General features: G+C 46.7%; 1 protein-coding gene across 1 annotated transcript in view; it reads left to right on the top strand.

Moving 5' to 3' along the window:
• Sh3bp5 (SH3 domain binding protein 5) overlaps positions 1-20,707 on the top strand; it is a 68,756-nt gene that overhangs the window by 9,400 nt on the left and 38,649 nt on the right. Inside the window, exon 2 of the mRNA XM_015494531.2 lies at positions 11,977-12,105. Coding sequence (XP_015350017.2) covers positions 12,034-12,105 — 72 coding nt within the window. The 5' untranslated portion in view covers positions 11,977-12,033. The remainder of the gene's footprint in view (positions 1-11,976; positions 12,106-20,707) is intronic.

Genomic DNA, 20,707 nt, shown 5'->3' with positions numbered 1-20,707 from the left:
CCCCCCCCCCCCCCCCCGCCAGGCACTTAACCACTGAGCCACATCACCAGCTATTTTTAATATTTTATTTAGAGACAGGGCCTTCCAAGTTGTTTAGGGCCTCACTGAGTTGCTGAGGCTGGCTTTGAACTCGTAATCCTCCTGCCTCAGCCTCCCTAGCTGCTGGGATTACAGGTGGGTACCACCGTGCTGACATGTTGACGATTTTTTTTTTTCTTTTAGCTTTAGCCGATAGAAACTAAACTGCATGGCCTGTGATGCTAAAAGCCATGGGTTTGGAGTGCAGGAAAGCTGGGTTTGAATTCTTTGTCCGCCTTGCAGTAAGTTTTGGCATGTTGGTTTTGTTTGTTTTGTAGCTCCTCTGGGTTTTCATTTCCTTCCTTCTTAAAAAAGCAAAGGGCAATACCTATCTTGGCAGGGATGTTGAAGATTAAAGATTAAATAAGGCGGTGTTTGTAGAATGCCTGGCATGATCCCGGGTGGGTAATGTTCAACCAGTGCTGGTTCTGTCATTTCCCCCCCTGTCACTGATAGTACCTGTATAATTATTTAGCAAAAGCTTGTTCTGTGCTAAATATTGTGTAGAGCAGTTTGTAGAGTTGATCTTGTTCATTCAAGAGCTCAAGGATGTTGATGAGCACAGAAGCAAAGAGAGGTTGTGTCATTTCTTCCAGGTTACACAGCCAATGGAGGTAGAACTTGGGTTTAAATCAGGGAATATGAAGCTGGAGACAGAATACTTTTAAATAGTGTGTGTTTGGGGCATAGAAGAGGCATTTTGGGACTCCCACTAAAGTTAGTGAAATGAAAGAGCACAGGCCTGCAATTTGGAGAACCACGTTGTCAATCAGGTATAGAGCCCGAAAGAGGAACTTTACTCAATCTGTGAAATGGGAGCATCTGAGCTAAACGATGATCAAACTCGTTTCCAGCCCTAATATTCTGAAGCTCTGGGAGTTGGATTTTAATCCAGCCACGTGCTGAATACATGATGAAGCACCCTCAGTCTTGAAATACAAAAGCTTTGTCATCTATCTGTGCCATAGTAGACTGACTTTTTATTTTTATTGAAACAATACTTGTGCTGAATATTTATTTGTACCAGGGATTGAACCCAGGTGTGCTTAACCACTGTGTCACATCCTCAGCCCTTTTTATTTTATTCTTTTTGGGTACCATGGAATTGAATTCAGGGGGCACTCGACCACTGAGCCACATCCCCAGCCCTGTTTTATATTTTATTTAGAGACAGGGTCTCACTGAGTTGCTTAGGGCCTTGCTTTTACTGAGACTGGCTTTGAACTCGAGATCCTCCTGCCTCAGCCTCTCCAGCTGCTGGGATTACAGGCGTGCGCTCCACACCTGGAGCAGAATTAAAAAAAAAAAAAAAAGCCCTGAGAAATTATAATGAAAAATGAAAGTCCTCTGCTTCACCGCTCCCCATTCCCAGTTCTACTCAGAGAAGCAACCATTTTGATACTTTAGCTGTTTCTTCTGGGTCTGTAAAGTTACGGCAGTGAACTTTAACTGTGGCCCTTCAGCATCCTGTGCCTTTCCTTTCTTTCCAAGACCATTAACTGTGGTCAGGAGGAGGTTGTCCAAAAGCCAGCAGAAGTGAGACGGCTGGCTTGTCTGGATGCTGTGGTCAGTGGACTCCCGCTTCTAAAGAAGGCCCCACTGAATGATCTCTAGAACATTCCAAGGCTGGGCTGTGAATTCACCATATTGCCCTGATTCTCAATCTTATGCTAACGAGGGCTATGTATTTCATAACAACTTGGCTGATGGCTGAAACACCATCCAGATAATTGCACATATCAATTGTAAAATCCTTCTGAAAGCTAATAACTCAACTTTTGGGGGTGGGGAGTGATTCTTAAAGAATATGTTAAAGCCTCTTGGCATAAACATGGAGATAGCTCACTTGTTGAATTTGGAGCAGCGTGTGGTTTTAGCAATTCTGCTGCCTCTTACTCAAAGAACCCTGCGGGTTTAAAAAACGTGTGGTCACAACTGATAAAGCTTTAGGTCCTATCAGTCTTTCTAGCTGGTTGTGCTAGCCTGTATGCACAGAGTTATTATGTAATCCTGTGTCTCCTGGGGGCCTTGTGGGGCTCATGAATGTCTCCCCTTGTTTGTGGTGCTTTGGACCTCGGGCTGCTTAAACTTTGCTTTTTGTAATGGTTTGATTGCTTTCTGGTACTTTTGTGCCCACATAACATCAACAAAAAGATGAATTGAAGTTGGGTGCTGTGGTGCATTTCTGTAATCCCAGCAGTTTGGGAGGCTGAGGCAGGAAGATCAATGTCAGCCTCAGCAATTTAGCGAGGCTCTATGCAACTCAGCCAGACCCTGTCTCTAAATAAAATACAGTAAAGGGCTGGGGATGTGGCTCAGTGGTTAAGTGCCCCTGAGTTCAATCCTTGGTAAATAAATAAATAAATAAAGATTAATTGAAAGTGAATGTTCCAAATTAACACATTCTACAAAATAACTGCCCCATATTATTACAAATATATATAATATATATACTATATAATATATAGTATATATATTATATATTAATTATATATATGCCATGAAAGACTAAGACCAAAGAGTTGTTTCAGAAAGGACATTAGAAAGGACAGATAAGCATAATGTGCAAATCCTGGATTGGATCCTAGACTGGAAAAAACATTTTTTTCCCTTTACTGTAAAAGACATTAGTGGAATAGTCGATTACAATTTGGATAAACTCATAGATCAGATTAATAGCATTGCATCAATGCTAATTTTCTGATTTTGATCTTTCTACTCTGTTATATAAAGAAATGGCCTTATCTTTAGAAAATAGGCATCCAGATATTCTGGGTAAAGAGACATTTGTGTTTTCGTCTTACCTTCATTTTTTTCCCAAGTCTGAAATTATTTTAAAATGAAAAGTTATTTTTCCCCCATTCCCAGACCTAACACCTCTCATAACTCAGCCTCTTTGGCTGTGCAGTCTTGATGTTGGCCAGAGATGCAGAGGAAGGCTTCGATGTTTGGGGGGTTGGACTGGGTGCTCCCTGACTTGCTTGGGAACACTGTCATTAAATCAGACTTCTAAAGCAGTGCTTTCCTGCCTAGGAGGGAATCGGTTATACAGAGGCCTAAAAAGGATCCAAAACCCTCGTTAACCTCAGAGGAGGGGAATTGCAGGGATGAACCCGTGGTGACCCTCCATCTTTTCTTTCTTTCCTCTTGCTCATTCAGAATCAGGATGGTCAGTGTGTCACCAAAGCTGTGTGTGTGTTTGTGGGCAGGGGGGGCACCCTCGGCCTGGAGCTGTGCAAGGCTCACACTACGGTTAGATGCCCCTGTGCTTTGTCCCATAGCCCTCTCAAACTTCAGAAAGGTCATAGGAGTCTCATGGAACCCAAGGGAGCCAAGCGTCCCCACCTCTCATGCCTAGGGACACTGTGCGTTCCTGTTTGGCCCTGACAGTCTAGGTTTAGACCTGTGGTCCCAGCATAGTTGTTAACAGTGCCCCTTTTGAGTGCCTCCTGGTTTGATGATAAATTAGATGACCTTGTTATTGCATGATCATAACCGGGACCCCAGATAATCATACACCCCTTCTCTGTTACCTACTGTTTTTGTTGTTGTTTGGTTTGGTATTGTGGTACCAGGGATTGAACCCGGGGGCACTTAGCCCACTGAGCCGCATGCTCAGCCCATTTTTATATTTTAGAGACAGGGTCTTGCTAAATTGCTTAGGGTCTCGCTAAGTTGCTGAGGCTGGCTTTGAACTCGCCATCCTCCTGCCTCAGCCTCCCAAACCTCTGGGACTACAGGTGTGCGCCTTGTACCCAGCTTACCTCCTGGTTTTCTCTACATTCATTTTCTTTTCTCTCTCATCTCTTTCACTGTCCCTCCCTCTTCTGGCTCCTGTTCTGATCCCTAGCAGAGAGGCGTGTATCAGAAACATGGCATCGAGACTCCCCTGTTGTGTGGGTGACAGTCCTCGTAGAAGGCAGTGGGTTTGGCAGACCCTCCAAAAGGCCAGGTCAGGGCTTGAGATGGGAGAAGAAAGGAGTCTGGGATTGGGTCACTGGCCTCCAGCAGCGGCCATGAAGTCCCTCCTGGTCCCCCCACACTGTCCTCCTCTTTCTTTCCATTCATTTTTCAGTCATTGTGGGGCTGTTTTCACCAAGTTCTTCCCCGGCCTCATGGAGTGGGGCCTGCATGGTGACTGGGAGGTTGGCCCTTGGAGTGGCTGGCTCTGGCTCCAGCTCCCTGGTGGTCTTCAGCCTCCCCCAACTCCTCCACTTCTGCCTGGGCCCTGGCTCCTGCACCCTCTGGTTTCTCTCCCTTGGCAGGCTGCCCTACCCTGGCAGTCTGGGCTTCCACCTCTGCTGCAGGATTCCTAAGGTAGAATCAGATTGCTCCGGCTCCCCTTCTCACAGGGCTGTGGGAACTGGGGCTGAGAGAAGATAGACCAGCAAGCAAGGAAGGCAGGCTTCGAGGGGGGCTGGAACAGTATGGTGCCATCCCCAAGTGAAGGCTCCAGGGCTAGGCCTGAGCTGTCCAGTATGGCAGCCGATAGCCACATGCAGCTTTTTAAATTATTGAAACTCATCAAAATGAAGTAAAAATATGGTTGTACTAGCCACATGGAGTGTTCATTTAACCACCCGAGGCTAGGGCTTTGTTATCGATGGCAGATAAAGGAAGTTCCATCAGGCAGCGTGGAGAGGGCTTATCATCCCCTTCCTCCCAAGCCCTGTTTGAAGAGGTTTCTTTTTGTATTTTAGTAGCTGCCCCAAGTGCTCTTGAGAACAGATTGGAAGGGTTTAGAAAGCATGCTTTCTAGTCAATATAGAAACCGTGGAGGCACCTCATCACCCATCAGTGAATCAGAGAATGTTTGATGCCATTTATCATGATTCTAGAAAGTTCCTGCCAAAGGGTCAGGGTCATTGCTCTAGAGTGGCATTTTCCTAACTCTAGTACTTTGCTGCTTTTATCATTTTCTACTCCTTACTCCATAGTGGTCTTTAAGTCGATTCACATTTTTACTTCAGTTTGTCCAAAAAGCAAACTTTATGAATGGAAAACTCTAGAAGGAAAAGACATTTTTCTTTCTTCTTTTCTTTGGTACCAGGGATTGAACCCAGGGGCACTTAACCACAGAGACACACCCCCAGCTATTTTGTATTTTATTTAGAGACAGGGTCTCCCAAAGTGATGTGGCTCAATGTTGAGTGCTCCTGAGTTCAATCCCCGGGACCCCTCCCCACCACCACCAAAAAAAGACCACTGTTGAGGTGAACTGCTGCAGGGTGAGGCGGGGGTGCTTTCGTCTGCCACTTACCTGCCATCTGCCACTTACCTGCCATGCAAACCCGGGCTGCAAACCCGGGCAGAGGCTCCAGGGTTCTTATCTTTCTTATCTGCACATGGGGGTGACGATTCTTGCTGAGCCTGTCTTTCAGGGTCATTGTGAGGCTCAGCTCATGCCTGTGAAATCTCTCTGCACAAGCTGAAGCTGCATATTTATAAATGGCATTACTAAGGAGCCTTTGAAGTGTGTGTCATCTGTACTATGTAGGACAGTTATTTAAAAAAAATACAAACCAACCATCATCCCATCTTAATCTCTCTTGGTTCTAGGGACACTGTTGTGAAAGGAAAGGCCATCCTTCTCAGTTTACAAGCCAGTTGATGGAGGCTTAGGTCAACGTATTGGCCAGAAAACAGGGACTGTTTTTCCAAGGCACACACTGGCTCTGGCTGGCTTGGTTTAGCTACAGTTCTTATCTGATATGGGACTGTGTTTTTGACACATTGAAACAGAGAGGCTGTGCCACCGTCAGCGATTCTTTGCTTGAATAAATTGCCCTCCCTCTGAGTCACCTAGCCAGTGAGACTTTGTTTTCATCTGGGAAGATCTGAGGCCTCATCCCAGCAGAGGGGACCAGGTTAAAATTTTGTGGGGCAATGGCAAAGTCAGATAGCTGCTAAACAGCCCTGGGGTGGCCAAGGGCTCCTTTTCTTGTCCGGTAAAAGTTCTGCTCCTTCTCCCAGAGAGGAGTTGGTCCTGAACAACTCCTCCATGGGTTCTTTCCTGCAGGGAAAACAGCTTCCTCCGCTCTAGACACTCCTGAAGCATCCCGGGCTCTGATCTTGTATTAGAGGAGACCATAATAGGAGACCAAGGATCATGGTTAAGCCTTTTCTTGAACTAGAAAACGTGCCCCCCCCCCCAAAAGCACCCAAGTCCAGTTGTGGTAAGCTGGTTTTAAGATGTGGCAGGCTGTTATTAAGATGGATTGAAAGGAATCTTTACAGAGTTAGGTTGAGTTAAATTCCACCCACTCTGCTTCTTATAAACATGGTTTTATTGACAGGGACAGAGGCCTCCAGCAGTTAACTGTATTTAATTACAGTGCCCTGCCATGTGTGGAATGTAGATGGGCCCTTGCCTCCCTAGCTACCTTAGTATGACTTACCTGAAGGTCTGTTTTTCAGTTGCATTGTTTTAAAGGCTTAATTCAGTGCCAAGTGATGGAAACCCGATTCCAACTCACTTGAACTAAACAAAAAGCAAAGGGGGGCACGGGAGTGACTGAGGCAGGAGGAGTATGGGCTCAAGGGTTATTGGTCTATGCTGGGCCTGGTGGCCCACGCCTGTAATCCAGCGGCTCAGGAGGCTGAGGCAGGAGGATCGCGAGTTCAAAGCCAGCCTCAGCAACTTAGCAAGGTCCTAAGCAACTCGGTGAGACCCTGACTCAAAATAAAATATAAAAAAGGGCTGGGGATGTGACTCTGTGGTTAAGTGCCTCTGGGTTCAATCCCCAGTACCAAAATAAATAAATAAATAAATAAATAAATAAATAAATAAATAAATAAAAATTTTTAAAAAAAGCCTTCCTCTCCTTCCTTTCAGCCATCTGAGTGGGGAAGCCTCCCTGTTTCTGACAGTTTCAGAGAAGTCCCAGAATGCAATCTCATTGATTCAGAGGAATCCTGTTTCTCCCCAGCTCTAGTCACTTGGCCAGGAGTCTGCATGTCCAGACTGGGTCACATGACCACTTCTGGGACCAGAGTTGCTTCATCAGGACTGAGAAGTGGGGAGGAGGCCCAGGGAAGATCAGGGATATTGGGTTGGGCAGGCAGGAAAGATTTTGGTTTGTGGGCTACTATATCACAGTACTTCTGGAGAATTGTTGTTTGATTAACTGTGCTCCCCTGGGAAAGTGAAAGGCTTGGGTTTGCTGGGTCCTATCGGGGAAGACTGGCTTTGTGTTTAGCTTTTTTTTTTTTTTAGTTAGGGGGGTGTGTGTGTGTGTGTGCGCACGTGTGTGTGTGTGTGTTTAGCTTTAGCATCTTGGATGAAGAAGCCTGTCTCTGGGTGGCCATCAGCCAATCATCCATCAGCCTGGGTGCACAACCACACTTTCAGAAAGAGATACTGGTTTCCAATCAGTCTCTTGGGGTCAGAATCCTTTGGTTACATACTTAATACAAATAGTTGCAAAAGGGTGTTATCCAGTCTGGAAGGCCCTGAAGAATCACCTGAAGAATCTTTAAATACTCTGCAGCTGGGTACCAAGCAAGCCCGATCAGGTCATATTCCTGTTTATAAAAATCCTTCATGCAATCTTACTACAATTAAAAACAAGGTGTTACCGAGCATGGAGGTGCACACCTGTAATCCCAGCAGCTCAGGTGGCTGAGGCAGGAGAGTCAAAAGTTTAAAGCCAGCCTCAGAAACTTAGCAAGGCCCTAAGCAACTCAGTGAGACCCTGACTCAAAAATAAAAAGGGCTGGGGATGTGGCTCAGTGGTAAAGGATCCCTGAGTTCAATACCAAGTACCCCCCCCCAAAAAAAAAAAAAAAAAAAACCAAGGAGGTGCACACCTGTGATTTCAGCGACTCGCGAGGCTGAGGCAGGAGGATTACAAGTTTGAGGCAAGCCTCAGCTACTTAGCCAGACCTTGACTCGAAATAAAAAGGGCTTGGGGTATAGCTTAGTAGTAGAGTGCCCTGGGTCAGAAGTGGCCAGGAGTCTGCATGTCCAGACTGGGTCACATGACCACTTCTGGGATCTCCAATACCTCCCCCGCCACTATACGCAAAAGAGATGAACTAGAATCCCAATAGGATCCCAACCCCTCACCCCCATTTCTTTCCCAAGAGGTATTTTACTGTATCTGTTTAATGTATTTCAACTGATTATTGACAAATTTACCTCTGTGACTAAACATTATGTATTGGGTGACAACTTCTTGGTTTCCAGTTTGAGTTATTGCTGATACCTTGGCCATGGAAAATGAGATTTTCATCTCTTCCCTCTGTCTCTACCACATACCCACTTTTCCCATCCCCTGTCCTCCCAACGGAATTACATTGTGGTCAGCATTGAGCGATTACCTTATCACGGCTCTGTGATTGCTCTGCACCGTTGAGAAAAATCCAGTAAACTGATTTTCTCTTCTGTTTTGCGGCAGCATGCCGTCTTCAGTTATTTCTCACGAGGGTGCATGGGAAATAATGTGAGATGTACGTTTGGAAGAAACCCAATCACGTCGATCCAGGTTAAAAGGTTGGATTATGAAATGATTTAGGGCCGAAAGAAGAGAAGTGGGAAGGAGTCTAGTACAGGAAGGGAGATAGAATCTCAGTCATGAACCAGAAATCTGCAAAGAAAGAATATAAGCAAACAGTAATCCCCCTTGCCCACCCCCCACCCCCCCCACAAAAAAACACTGTGACTCCCTGTTGTGCTTGGGATGAAGTTCAAATGCCTTCCTTGCTCAGCCCTTCGTGTGTGTGTTTGTGTTTGTGTGTGTGTGTGTGTGTGTGTGTTTGAATCCAGAGATGCTTAACCACCAAACCACATCCCCAGCCCCCTACCCTTTAAATATATTTTATTTAGAGACAGGGTCTCCCTGAGATGCATAGGGCCTCACTAAGTTGCTGAAGCTGGCTTTGAACTCACGATCCTCCTGCCTCAGCCTCCTGAGCCGCTGGGATTCCAGCGTGCATCACCGCATCCAGCCTATTAAGTGTCCTACGTTTTTATTTCCCCTTTCATTCTTCTAACAGCTCTCTCTAGAAGATGGAAAGTAACAGCTTTATGGGTGATACAGGTGGTTCATAGACCCCCAAAGAATCCATCTCTGATTAAAATCCTGGGCCTTGACAATAAACTACCTCCCACTTTTTCAAAGCTCAGTCTGGCAGAAGGTCTCTGGGGCTTTGCTGTCCCCTGGGCTCTTGTAAGACATCTGCAGCCCTTCTCCTGGAGAACAAATCTCATCTTGTTCTCTGTCTTCAGAGGCTGTAGCAGGTGATTTCAGGCCTGACCTGATAGGAAAGAAGGCAGAGAAGATCAGGATGCTGATGGTGGCACAGCCCTGGGGACAGAACCTGGGTCAGAAGTGGGACTTGGACTCCCAGGGGAGGCCAAGGTCATAGCCTCATACCCTGGAATCCCAGTGTCTTCTTTTTCGCCTCCGTGACCAAAAAGCCTGACAAGAACAATTTTGAGGAGGAAAAGTTCATTTGGGGGTCTCATGGTTTCAGAGGTCTTAGTCTATAGATGGCTGACTCCATTTTGGGAAGCCTGAAGGTGAGGCAGAAGGGTGTGGCAGAGGAAAGCAGCTGGGGACCTGGTACCCAGGAAGCAGAGAGAGAGACTCCACTCTCCAGGGACAAAAAATATACCCAAAGACACACCCCCAGGGACCCACCTCCTCCAGCCATACCCACCCACCTTCAGCCACCACTCGGTGAATCCCATCAGGGGTCACTCTGCGATTGGGTTAAGGCTTTCCCAATCTAATCATTTCACCTCTCCTGCTTGAAATGTCTCACACATGAGCTTTTGGGGGACACCTCACATTTGAACCATGACAGCCAGCAACATTTCATTTCCAGACCCATGTAGGAAGCCCACAGCTTGACATCTCAGAGGTGAACTGAAAGAATCGGACTCCTTCAGTCCCAGGGGGCCCCAGTCAATTCCGTACGTAGAGTTGGATCTTCAGGTCGTTAATTGTGAAGAAGGAACCCGGGTTTTGCCAGCAGGGTGACTGTTCAGTCTCGGGGAAGCCCCTGGGTCATGCGTTGTTCCTCTCTGGGTATTCATTTCCCCTCTCAAACTGCTGTGCGCTCACATATGCGTGTGTGTACGTGGGTGCATGCACACACACACACACACACCCAAGTGTGGTATCACTCTGTCAAGCAAATCCCAAAGGAAAGGGAGTAGAAAGTACTGACTTGATCCCCCAGTATGTCCTCCTAAACCTGGGACTAGGTTTCTTCTTCATTTTTTCCCCTCCTTGTATCTTCTGGGCCGGGTTTCTGCACTTTTATGATGTGATTAAGGCTAGCACCATTACTTTCCTTCCTCTTTTTTTTTTTTGGTATCGGGCACTTAACCACTGAGCCACATCCCCAGCCCTTTTTAATATTTTATTTAGACACAGGGTCTCACTGAGTTGTCTGCAGCCTTGCTAAGTTGCCGAGGCTGGCTTTGAACTCACGATCCTCCTGCCTCAGCCTCCCAGGCTACTGGGATTACAGGCATGCGCCTTTGGGTCCTGCTTCCTTCCAAATTCTTGTCGCAGCCCAAATTCTTATTTCCACACTGGGAATCAGGTTGCTAGTTGCTGTCTCCAGGAGGGTGGCCGCCCTTATCTCTTGCCATTTTCCACATTTCAGAATGTGGTCTCTTGCAAATGCCATGCCTCTGCCTGCCCAGTCTTGGCTGAGCATGGGCTCTGCTGCCTGCTTGGGACCTGGTATTTCTGCTTCCTTCCCCACATCACCTTCTGTGCTTCAAGCGTCTGTGTGGATCCTACGACTCTGGAGGTTTTCTGTGAGTCTACCTCTAATACCCAGGTTGGCCAGATTCACTGCAGCTGGGATCTGTGACACCCATACCATTCCCACTGTAGCCCTGGCGTTTCCAGAATGGGCTGTAACACCTGCCTCATCCACCAGACTGGAAGTGCCATGAGGGCAGGACCATACCTTGTCTCCCAGCACAGGGTCTGGTCTGCAGTTGATTTGCACCCAGAATTTAGGGTTGACCGAGTCAGGAGGTTGAGGGCCTCCAGGGAGTGTGGGATATGGCATGGTCATATAGACTGAGCTGAGCTGCCAGAGGGCAACTGGCACAACTGAGGACCTGCACAGAATGTGTGTGTGTGGGGGGGGAGGGGGGTTTATGGTCCTGGAGATTGAACCTGGGGGTATTCTACCACTGATCCACATCCCCAACCCTTCTTATATTTTATTTAGAGACAGGGTCTTGCTAAGTTGCTTAGGGCCTCATTAAGTTTTGGAGGCTGGCCTCCAGTTTGGAATCCTCCTGCCTCAGCCTCCTGAGTCACTGGGATCACAGGTGTGCTGCCACCACACCAGGCCACAGAACTTACACTGTACTGTCCAATATACCACTATACCATGGTATAGTGGGTCCCTGGCCACACTCATTTTTAAAATTCAAGTAATTAAATTGCACACTTATTTCCTTAGTCACAGTGGCCAGTTTTAAGTGATCAATAGCCACAGGTGGCTGCAAGTGACCACCTCAGACAAGGCTGATTCTAGGTCTTTTTTTGTATAAGGGATTGAATCCAGTGGCACTTAACCACTGAGCCACATCCTCAGCCCTATTTTCTATTTTGTTTAGAGACAGGATCTCACTGAGTTGCTTAGGGCCTTACTAAGTTGCTGAGGCTGGCTTTGAACTTGTGATCCTCCTGCCTCAGCCTCTTGAGCTGCTGGGATTATAGTTGGGTGCCATCGCACCCAGCTCCAATTCCAGGTCATTTACACCATGGCAGACAGTTCTTTGGATGGTGCTGATCTAGACACTGTCTTGTGAGGGCGTTAATGGAGGGGTTCTTATGGTGGGAAGAGCCCCAGGTGTTCCTGGTTTGGTGGAGCTGGCTCGTGCCTGACCTGTATCTCCCCCACTCCCCCTGGCTGCAGGATGCTCGTCAGAAGTTCCGCTCTGTCCTGGTGGAGGCAACGGTGAAACTGGACGAAATGGTGAAGAAGATTGGCAAAGCTGTGGAGGACTCGAAGCCCTACTGGGAGGCGCGGAGAGTGGCGAGGCAGGTAAGCCAATTGCCCCTTCCAGTACCCACCACCGCAGCCGCGTGTGTAGGGGGACACCTTTTGGTTTCCCTGTCTCCTGTTGAGGGCTAGATGCGCTGTGACTGTGGACACTGCTGCACTGGAAATCAGCCTCTACTCCCTCCTCTGATCTGAGTCATTCCTACTGATAGCTTTCATCCCTGTTCACGGGATGTGGCTGCTGGCATATGAATGATCCTACGAGTGGGCGAGGTTGGTACCCAGGTCCCCCGAGTTGGGCAGCTGGGCCCTCTATGGACATGTGCAAAGCACCAGACATTCCTCCTCCTCTCCTGGCACTGTCCGGAGGCAGCAGGAAGAGCACTCCCCGGAGACGCTGGTTCTTTGTCCTGAGGACCCAACGGAGCAGTGGGGTGGGGACAGCTATCATAGGGTGATTTGCTGGGGGCCATGTGGAAATTGGATCTGGTTTCCTGGTGTGCTTGGCTCACCACGGACGTGATACGGTATGCTCCTTGTCACCTCTCCTGGGCCCTGTGAACAGGGAAGGAAAGGAGCCCCGCAGAGTTCCTGGTGCCTGCTGAGTGCCAGGCTCTGGGCTGGGGCTTTTCACGTGCCTTAGCCCCCTTGACGTCCTCCCTGGACTCTCCAGCATGAAACACCGGCCCTGTGGTGTCTTGAGATGAGCGCTTAGATTTCCTCTAAAAGCAGTTGGTTGGTCCAAATTATACTTCAGTAACAAATGACCAGGTGCCATCCCTGTCGTATTCTGTGACAGAGGACACTGTCTCTGATAGTCTTTGCTTGAAAGAAAATGTTTATTTAGTGAGCAACTCCAAAAAATGTTTTTGAGAACTCACTTTGTGTGTGTGTGTGTGTGTGTGTGTGCGCGCGCACACACACACGCAGCATATTTGGGGCACAGGGTGTGGGGAGAGATTTCAGTACTGTGAGCCTTTAGGAAGAGGCTAAGCCCCACAATCGGACCCATGGAGCATGAGGGGCCAAGATGTAATCATTCTTTATTCCCCGCTCTTGAGCACCTCTCTGATTTCTTAGTGAGGGATCTCCTTGATGCTTTGGCCATTCCACTGAGACCCTGTCTTTTCTCATTTTGTTTTTTGTTTTTGGTACCAGGGATTGAACTCGGGGGCACTTAACCACTGAGCCACATCCCCAACCCTTTTTAAAAGTATTCTATTTAGAGACAGGGTCTCCATAAATTGCTTAGGGCCTGACTAAGTTGCTGAGGCTTAGCTTTGAACTCGAGATCCTCCTGCCTCAGCCTCCGTAGCCACTGGGATGACAGGCGTGCACCACCGCACCTGGCTGAGACCCTGTCTCTGCATTAGGGTTTAGTACTCTGATCCCTGAACTGAGGTCTCATGTTGGGCCTTGCCATGACATATATGTTGCCTTGATTCCTACACAGAATGGCTCCCTGGAGGGATCCCTTGGTTCCTGGCTGGGTAAACTGGGCTGGACAATCAAGTCCCGATTACTGATTGGTCTGCACTGAGCCCCCTCTTCCCACCTCTCTGGGATCAGCCCAGGCCTCCTATGTTTCAGGGAGAAGAAATCCTTCTCAGATGACACTTTCCACCCCCACAGGTTCCAAAACCCTGAAGCGTTGTCCTTTCAGAGCCCCATCCCCCTGCCTCTGGGCCCTAAAATTGAAGTGGGAAGGGTTCAGGTTAGGCTTGAATAGAAATTTCGGATCATTCCATAGAAACATTGAAAGAATACCAAGGAAGTCACAGTCTTTAACACTTGAATCTATTTTCTGCTGATTCTTAGCCTGTAAGTATCTATAGAGTAAGCATTGCTAATCCAAACATCTGAAATCTGAAACGCTCCAAAATCCAAAACCCCGAGTTCCAACGTGCCAGAAGTAGGAAATCACACACCACGAAACTTAGTTTTGTGCACAAAATTAATAAAAATATCATATGAAATTACCTTTAGGCTGTGCTTATAAGGTATATATGAAACGTAAATGAATTTCCTGTTTTGACTTGGGTCCCATTATTAATGATGTCTCATTAAGTAAGTACAAATATTCAGAAATCTGGGGGGGAAAAAATGAAATGTCTCTGGGCCCAAGCATCTTGGATAGGGATATTCAGCTTGTGCTAAAAGCAGGCCATGAAGTTTTTTGGAGGAGAAAGGATCCAAGAAAAGTCTGAAAGCATTCCCTTTGAGTTGCAATAGTGGCTTCCCTGCCTGAAGTTTCCCTGCCTGATCCCCTGAGTTCAGGCCTTGGAAATGTCAGCGACCTTTGTGTCCAGGGCCTCCGCCCCAGCTGATGAATGGCGTCCTGCTTTGGCTGTGCTGATGTCAAACCTGCCCTCTGCTTATGGATTTTTAAACTTGGCTGTTCTCTCTGGCATTGCCCTAGTCCTGGTGTTTTCAGGGCCTACTCCCCTGTCTTTTAGTTTCTGCTTAAGTGGAATTTTGAAAATGAGGCCTTCTCTGGTTATATTTTTTTTTTTTTTTTTTTTTGGTACCAGGGATTGAACCCAGGGGTGCTCAACCACTGAGCCACATCCTCAGCCCTTTTTCTATTTTATTTAGAGACAAGGTCTTGCTGAATTGCTTAGGGCCTCGCTTTTACTGAGGCTGGGTTTGAACTCATGGTCCTCCTGCCTCAGCCTCCCGAGCCACTGGGATTACAGGCCTGCACCACTGGGCCCAGCTTTTCCTCCTCCTCATCCCTTCTTTTGCCCAGTAAGGACAATAGTCATTAGTCATCGGGTCTGATCAGGTCCTGGGAGGTGACTGACGCATTCCTGGTTGCAAGATGCCAAGATGAACCCTGAGGGAATCCTGCCCAGCTCTGTGCCTGCGAGCCCTCCCTGTGGAGGGAGGAATGAGGGTGAAGACAGTGAAGTGATCCCCAGCCCTCAGCCCAAGGGACCTCACTGATCTCTAGCTGGGAACCTGAAGGGTGCTCGAGGGGCCGAGGCTGGCACAGATGGTGCATTTCCTCTCTGGACGGGGGCTCACCTGGGCTTGTGCCAGTTGGTGTGAAGGTTCCTCTGACCTTCCTGATGGTGAAAGGTCACTTCCACCTCCAGCTGCTGCCAAGTGCGGCTTCCTGTTTTCTTCCTTCGGCCTCATCTCCAACCCCCTTCCTTTTTATGTTTACAAACTGGACTGCCCAGCAAGGTTGGTGTCTGAGAGATGCTTTCAAAGAGGCTCCTTTCAAATATCTGTCAGGAGCCTCAGTGTCCTCATCCATGAAATGCAGATGGCCAAGGGACCAGCATTGTTCTCGGGACTCAGATAATGTGTCTGATAATGGAGTTCTTGAATGAGATTGAATTTCAGCTTTGCTTAAAAAAAAAAAAAAAAATTAGCTTGGTGGCTCATACGTGTGATTCCAGTTACTTGGGAGACTGAGATGGGAGGATCACAAGTTTGAGACCATCCTGGACAACTTAGACCAGCCCTGAGATTGTGCTTAAAGCTGCTTTGACACATCTGCTAGCCCATCTGACTGTCGAGCTGCGGTGGGAGAGGTCAGACAGGGTCGGGGCCCGTGTGACTCAGGAGCACCAAGTGGTCTTTTGCTTTGGTTGCTCTCTGGGGACTAACTGATCTCACAGTGACCTTGTATCTGGCATTTTATCCCTGCAGGTCCAACCTTTATTTTTGTTTTCCTGTTTTAAAAGTATTGTAAATCATCACAAAATTTACCATCATACCCATTATTTATGTGTGTATGTAACTGGTACTAAGGATTAAATCCAGGGCTTTGCATATGCTAGGAAAATGTTTTGCTATTGAGCTATGTCACCGGCCCTTTTGCTTTTGGTTTTATTTTGGGACATGGCCTCCCTGAGTTGCTAACGCTGGCCTCAAACTTGAGACCCTCCTGCCTCAGCCTCCCTCATTGTTGGAGTTACAGTTGTGCACACTGTGCCTGGCCACTCTAACCTTTTTAGAGTGTGTAGTTCATTGTTGGTGGTGGTGGTTTGTAGTGGGGGTTGAATCCTGGGGAGCTTAATCACTGAGCCACATCCCAGCCCTCTTTATATTTTATTTAGCAACAGGGTCTCACTGAGTGGCTTAGGAAGCCTTGCTAAGTTGCTGAGACTGGCTTTGAACTTGCAATCCTCCTGCCTCAGCCTCCTGAGCCACTGGGATTACAGGCGTGTGCCACGGTGCCCAGCTAGAGTGCAGAGTTCTGTGGCATTAAGTACATTCACGTTCCTGTGCAGCCCTGACCACCATCCATCTCTCTAACTTTTCATCTTCCCAAATTGAAATTCTGTATCATTGAACACTAACTCCTGTTTCCTCCCTTCCCACAGCCCCCGGAAACCCTCATTCTACTTTTTATTTTTGTGAGTTTGACTACTCTAGGTGAGGTCATCTGAGTCTAATTTTTCAAAGATTAATTACTTTTTAAAAATTTATTGTTTTTAGATATACATGACACTAGAGTGTGTTTTGTCATACATACATACATACATACATGGAGTATAATTTCCCATTCTTGTGGTTGACCTGATGTGGAGTTTCCCTGGTCGTGTGTTCAAATATGAACATGGGAAAGTGATGTTCCATTCACTCCACTGTCTTTCCTATTCCCATTCCCCCTCTCTTCCCTTCACTCTCCTTTGTCTAATCCAGTGAACTTCTACTCCCTACCCCAACCTGTTGTGTGCCAGCAACCATATATCAGAACATTTGGCATTTAGATTTTTGGGATTGGCTTATTTCACTTAGTATGATAGCCTCCAGATTCATCCATTTATTGGCAAATGTCATAAAGTCATTCTTTTTATGGCCAAATAATATTCCATTGTGTATATATATATATACCACATTTTCTTTAACCATTCATCTATTGAAGGACACCTAGGTTGGTTCCATAGCTTAGCTCTTGTGAGTTGAGCTGCTATAAACATTGATGTAGCTGTATCTTAAGTCTTAGGGTATCATATAGTTTTTCTTTCTGTGACTGGCTCATTTGACTTAACAGAATGTCTTCAAAATATTCATCCATTCAGTGTTTTAGGAGGCTGGGGCAGGCTGATGCAAGTTCAAGGCCAACCTCAGCAACTTAGCAAGGCCCTAAGCAACTTAGGAGACCCTGTCTCAAAATTTTAAAAAGCTGAGGATGTGGCTCAGTGGTTAAGGACCCCTGGGTTCAATTGCTGGTACCAAAAAAAAAAGTAGATCTATATTGTACCATGCATCAGAATTTTTTTTAAAGACAGGAGACTATTTTGTATTTACCATTTTGTTCATTCATCCTTGGGTGTTGGGAAGCTTTGTTAATTTTATTTGGTGGAAATGACTCAGAAGAGAGCAGAGCACTTTGCAGACCTGAAGGGCAGTGAGAATGCAAAATGGCAAAGGTCATTCAGAGTTCCACATCGCCTGTTGGGCACTTAGAAGGCCACCTAAGGCCATGGTCTACCTTTAACCTCCTTTAGGAAAGTAGGTGAGCAGGGAAACGTTGGAATCGTGTAGAGTGACTTAACTGTAGGACAGCTGGCAGAGCTTGGCCTCTGGAGCCAGGCCGCCTGGCTTCAAATCCCACTGCACTTAACAGCCCTGGGACCTTTGGTAGGTCACTTCACCTCTGTGCCTCAATTTCTTCATCCACAAGATGAATTTGTATGTCAGTTTCTGGTTTTGGTACTGGGGATTGAACCCAGGGGTGCTTAACCACTGAGCCACATCCCCAGCCCTTTTTACATATTTTATTTAGAGACAGGGTCTCACTGAGTTGCTTAGGGCCTCGCTAAGACTGCCGAGGCTGGCTTTGAACTCGAAATCCTCTTGCCTCAGCCTCCCGAGCCACTGGGATTAATCAGTTTTTGTTTATTGTACTGGGGATTGAACCCAGGGATACTCCCCCGCCAAACTGCAGCCCCAGCCTTTTTCATTTTTTCTTTTGAGACAGAGTCTTGCCAAATTGCATAGGCTGGCCTTGAACTTGGCCATCTTCCTGCCTTAGCCTCCCGAGTCTCTGATATCAGTTAACTTGTGCTACAAACCAAACCACCACAAAAGTGAGTGGTTAAAACTTTTCCTGTAGTCATGATTGTGCTGGGCAGTCTTTCTGACCTTGAGATTGCTGATCTCATGCATACACAATCAGCTGGAGGTTTGGCTGGGGGCTGGCTGATCTCCGATGGCCTCATCATCTGTCAAGCGGTTGGTTGTCAGCTAGGCTAGCAGGGGTGACTGGGCCACATGTGTTTGTCATCAAACAGGCCAGCCTGGTCCTTTTCACAAGGTATTTGGATTCCAGGAACACAAAGGGCATGCTCTTCCCAAGTGTCTGAGTTCACATGTGTTGACATCCTGGGAGCCATAGTAAGTCACATGGCCAGTCCCGATGGGGGAGAGATAATGTACACATCTCAGAAATTGCTTTAAATGTACTAATTCAAATGCTTTGAATGTACTAATTCAAGTGATTGAATTAGTACATTTAAAGCATTTGGATCAGAGAAATGTCAGGTATTCCAATTGTATTTTTTTCCCCCACTCCTCTCTCCCCAAGTGCTAGAGATGAAACCTAGGGCATCATGAATGCTAGGCAGGTGCTCTGCCTATGTCCCCAGATGTTTTTGTATTTGTTGTTTGGTAATGGGGATTGAATCCAGGGATACTTAACAAATGTGCCACATTCCCAGCACACCTCCCCCCCCCCCATTTTTTTTAAGATGGGATCTCACTGAGTTCCTTAGGGCCTCACTAATTTGCCGAGGCTGGCTTTGAACTTGTGATCCTCCTGCCTCGGCCTCCTGAGCTGCTGGGATTACAGGTGTGCGCCACAATGCTCAGTTTTTGTTTTTGTTTCAAATACTGTATATTTGCTGCTTTAATTTTTTTTTTTTTTAAAGACAACCATAACAAAAAATTCCTAGGAATAGAATAAGAAACAGACTTCTGCTGGTCAGGAGGGAGATAGGTAAGACATAGAGATCATAGAAGAATGGACCCAGCCAGGCAGGCCAGGCACATACTAAGATGTTTCCAAGGACCGACTGTAAAGAGGGTCAAAAAAATGAGGGGAGAGAGAAGCTGATTTAGCTTTTGCGTGATCCAAAGTTCTCAAAGCCCCAGGGGATAATGTGCTCTAAATGGATAGAGAACTCAATGAACAGCCCAGACCATCACATAATCCTATGAATTTTTATTTATTTTCTTGTGCTTGAGACAGAACCCAGGTCCTCAATTATTCCAGAAAGTGCTTTTCTACCAAGCCACTTCTTTTCCAGCCCTAATCTTCCAAATTCTTATGTTAATCCCAGAGGCACAGAGTGTTGCCATCTTGCTTTGCCGGAGGATCTAGACTGTTGGCTTTGTTTGCAGAAGATTCTCTGGGAGTAAAGAACAGTGGCCAAGATTGCGGCCAGATTGGGACATAAACTCAAGGATATGCCACTTGTGGATTTTTACATTCTTGTCGAGGGAGGCTTTGTTGTTGTTGTTCTAAGCGATTATTTTCTTTCCGTAGTTATCCTGTGCACCTAGTAGATGCACAGGGTATTCCAAGAACAAAACAAAGACCCTATCTTCTGGGACCAGTACGTGGAATATTAAGAAGTATATTTGAGGAAAAGTACCATCTTTGTTACTGATCTGAATTGAAGCATGTGTGTGCTTTTTCCACTGGAGATGGAGCAGGATGGGGAGGGTCTCATGAGCTAGGAGATTGGAAAGGAAAGCTCTCTGAGCATTTCCTAAGCCTCTCTCCTATGCCTCCACTTGCTATTGTGGAGCTCAAGGTGTGGTCTGCACCCCGCATGTGTCCCAGCTGCATGCAGAAGCCAGGCTGTAGCTGCAGGTGATAGGTACGATCACTGATTCTCTCTTTGTGGTAATCGTTCTACTCTGTAGCCGTGAATACTGAATTAGGGAGTACTGCAGCAATGTTCTTAGAAAAAAGGAGAGTTAGGGCCCTGGCAGGCTCTGGTCACATTTTTTTTTTTTTTTTTTTTGTACCAGGGATTGAATTCAGTGGCAAGTGTCACTGACCACAGACCGCCTCTCCAGCCCTTTTTATTTTTTATTTAGAGACAGAGTCTCACTAAGTTGCTTAGAGCCTTTGCTTAGTTGCTGAGGCTGGCTTTGAACTTGTGATCCTCCCACCTTAGCCTCCCAAGCTGCTGGGATTATAGGTGTGTACCACCATGTCTGGCTGGTATTAACTTTTTTTTTTTGGGGGGGGGGCGGTTACTTAACCACTGAGCCACATCCCCAGCCCGTTTTTTTTATATATATATAAATGTATGTGTGTGTGTGTGTGTGTGTATATATATATATAATTTTACGTGGCATGTGCTACCTGGTCACTACATTTTTGTCAACCCGTCAATATATAATTTTGTTTCTGTTTGAAAACACCTTATTTAACCTGCGTGTTCTGATCAGTTTTGTGGATATTTCTTTATAATAAAACACCAGCCAGGAAGGGTTGAGCATTTTCCTGACCCTGGGTGTCGGGACCGTAAATCTCTGACTTTCATCCTCTCCATGATGCTTTTGCTGTCATCTCTTGTGATCTCTCCTGCCCAGAAGCTAGAGTCCACAAATTTAGCCCATTTTGACTCCTTATCACTGAACCTGTGGCCAACCGCACCATGGCTCACGC

This window comes from Marmota marmota, unplaced genomic scaffold (assembly GCF_001458135.2).
Source record: "Marmota marmota marmota unplaced genomic scaffold, marMar, whole genome shotgun sequence".
NCBI lineage: Eukaryota > Metazoa > Chordata > Mammalia > Rodentia > Sciuridae > Marmota > Marmota marmota.
Note: the sequence above shows the minus strand (reverse complement) of the source record. Positions and strands in the feature narration are given on the sequence as shown.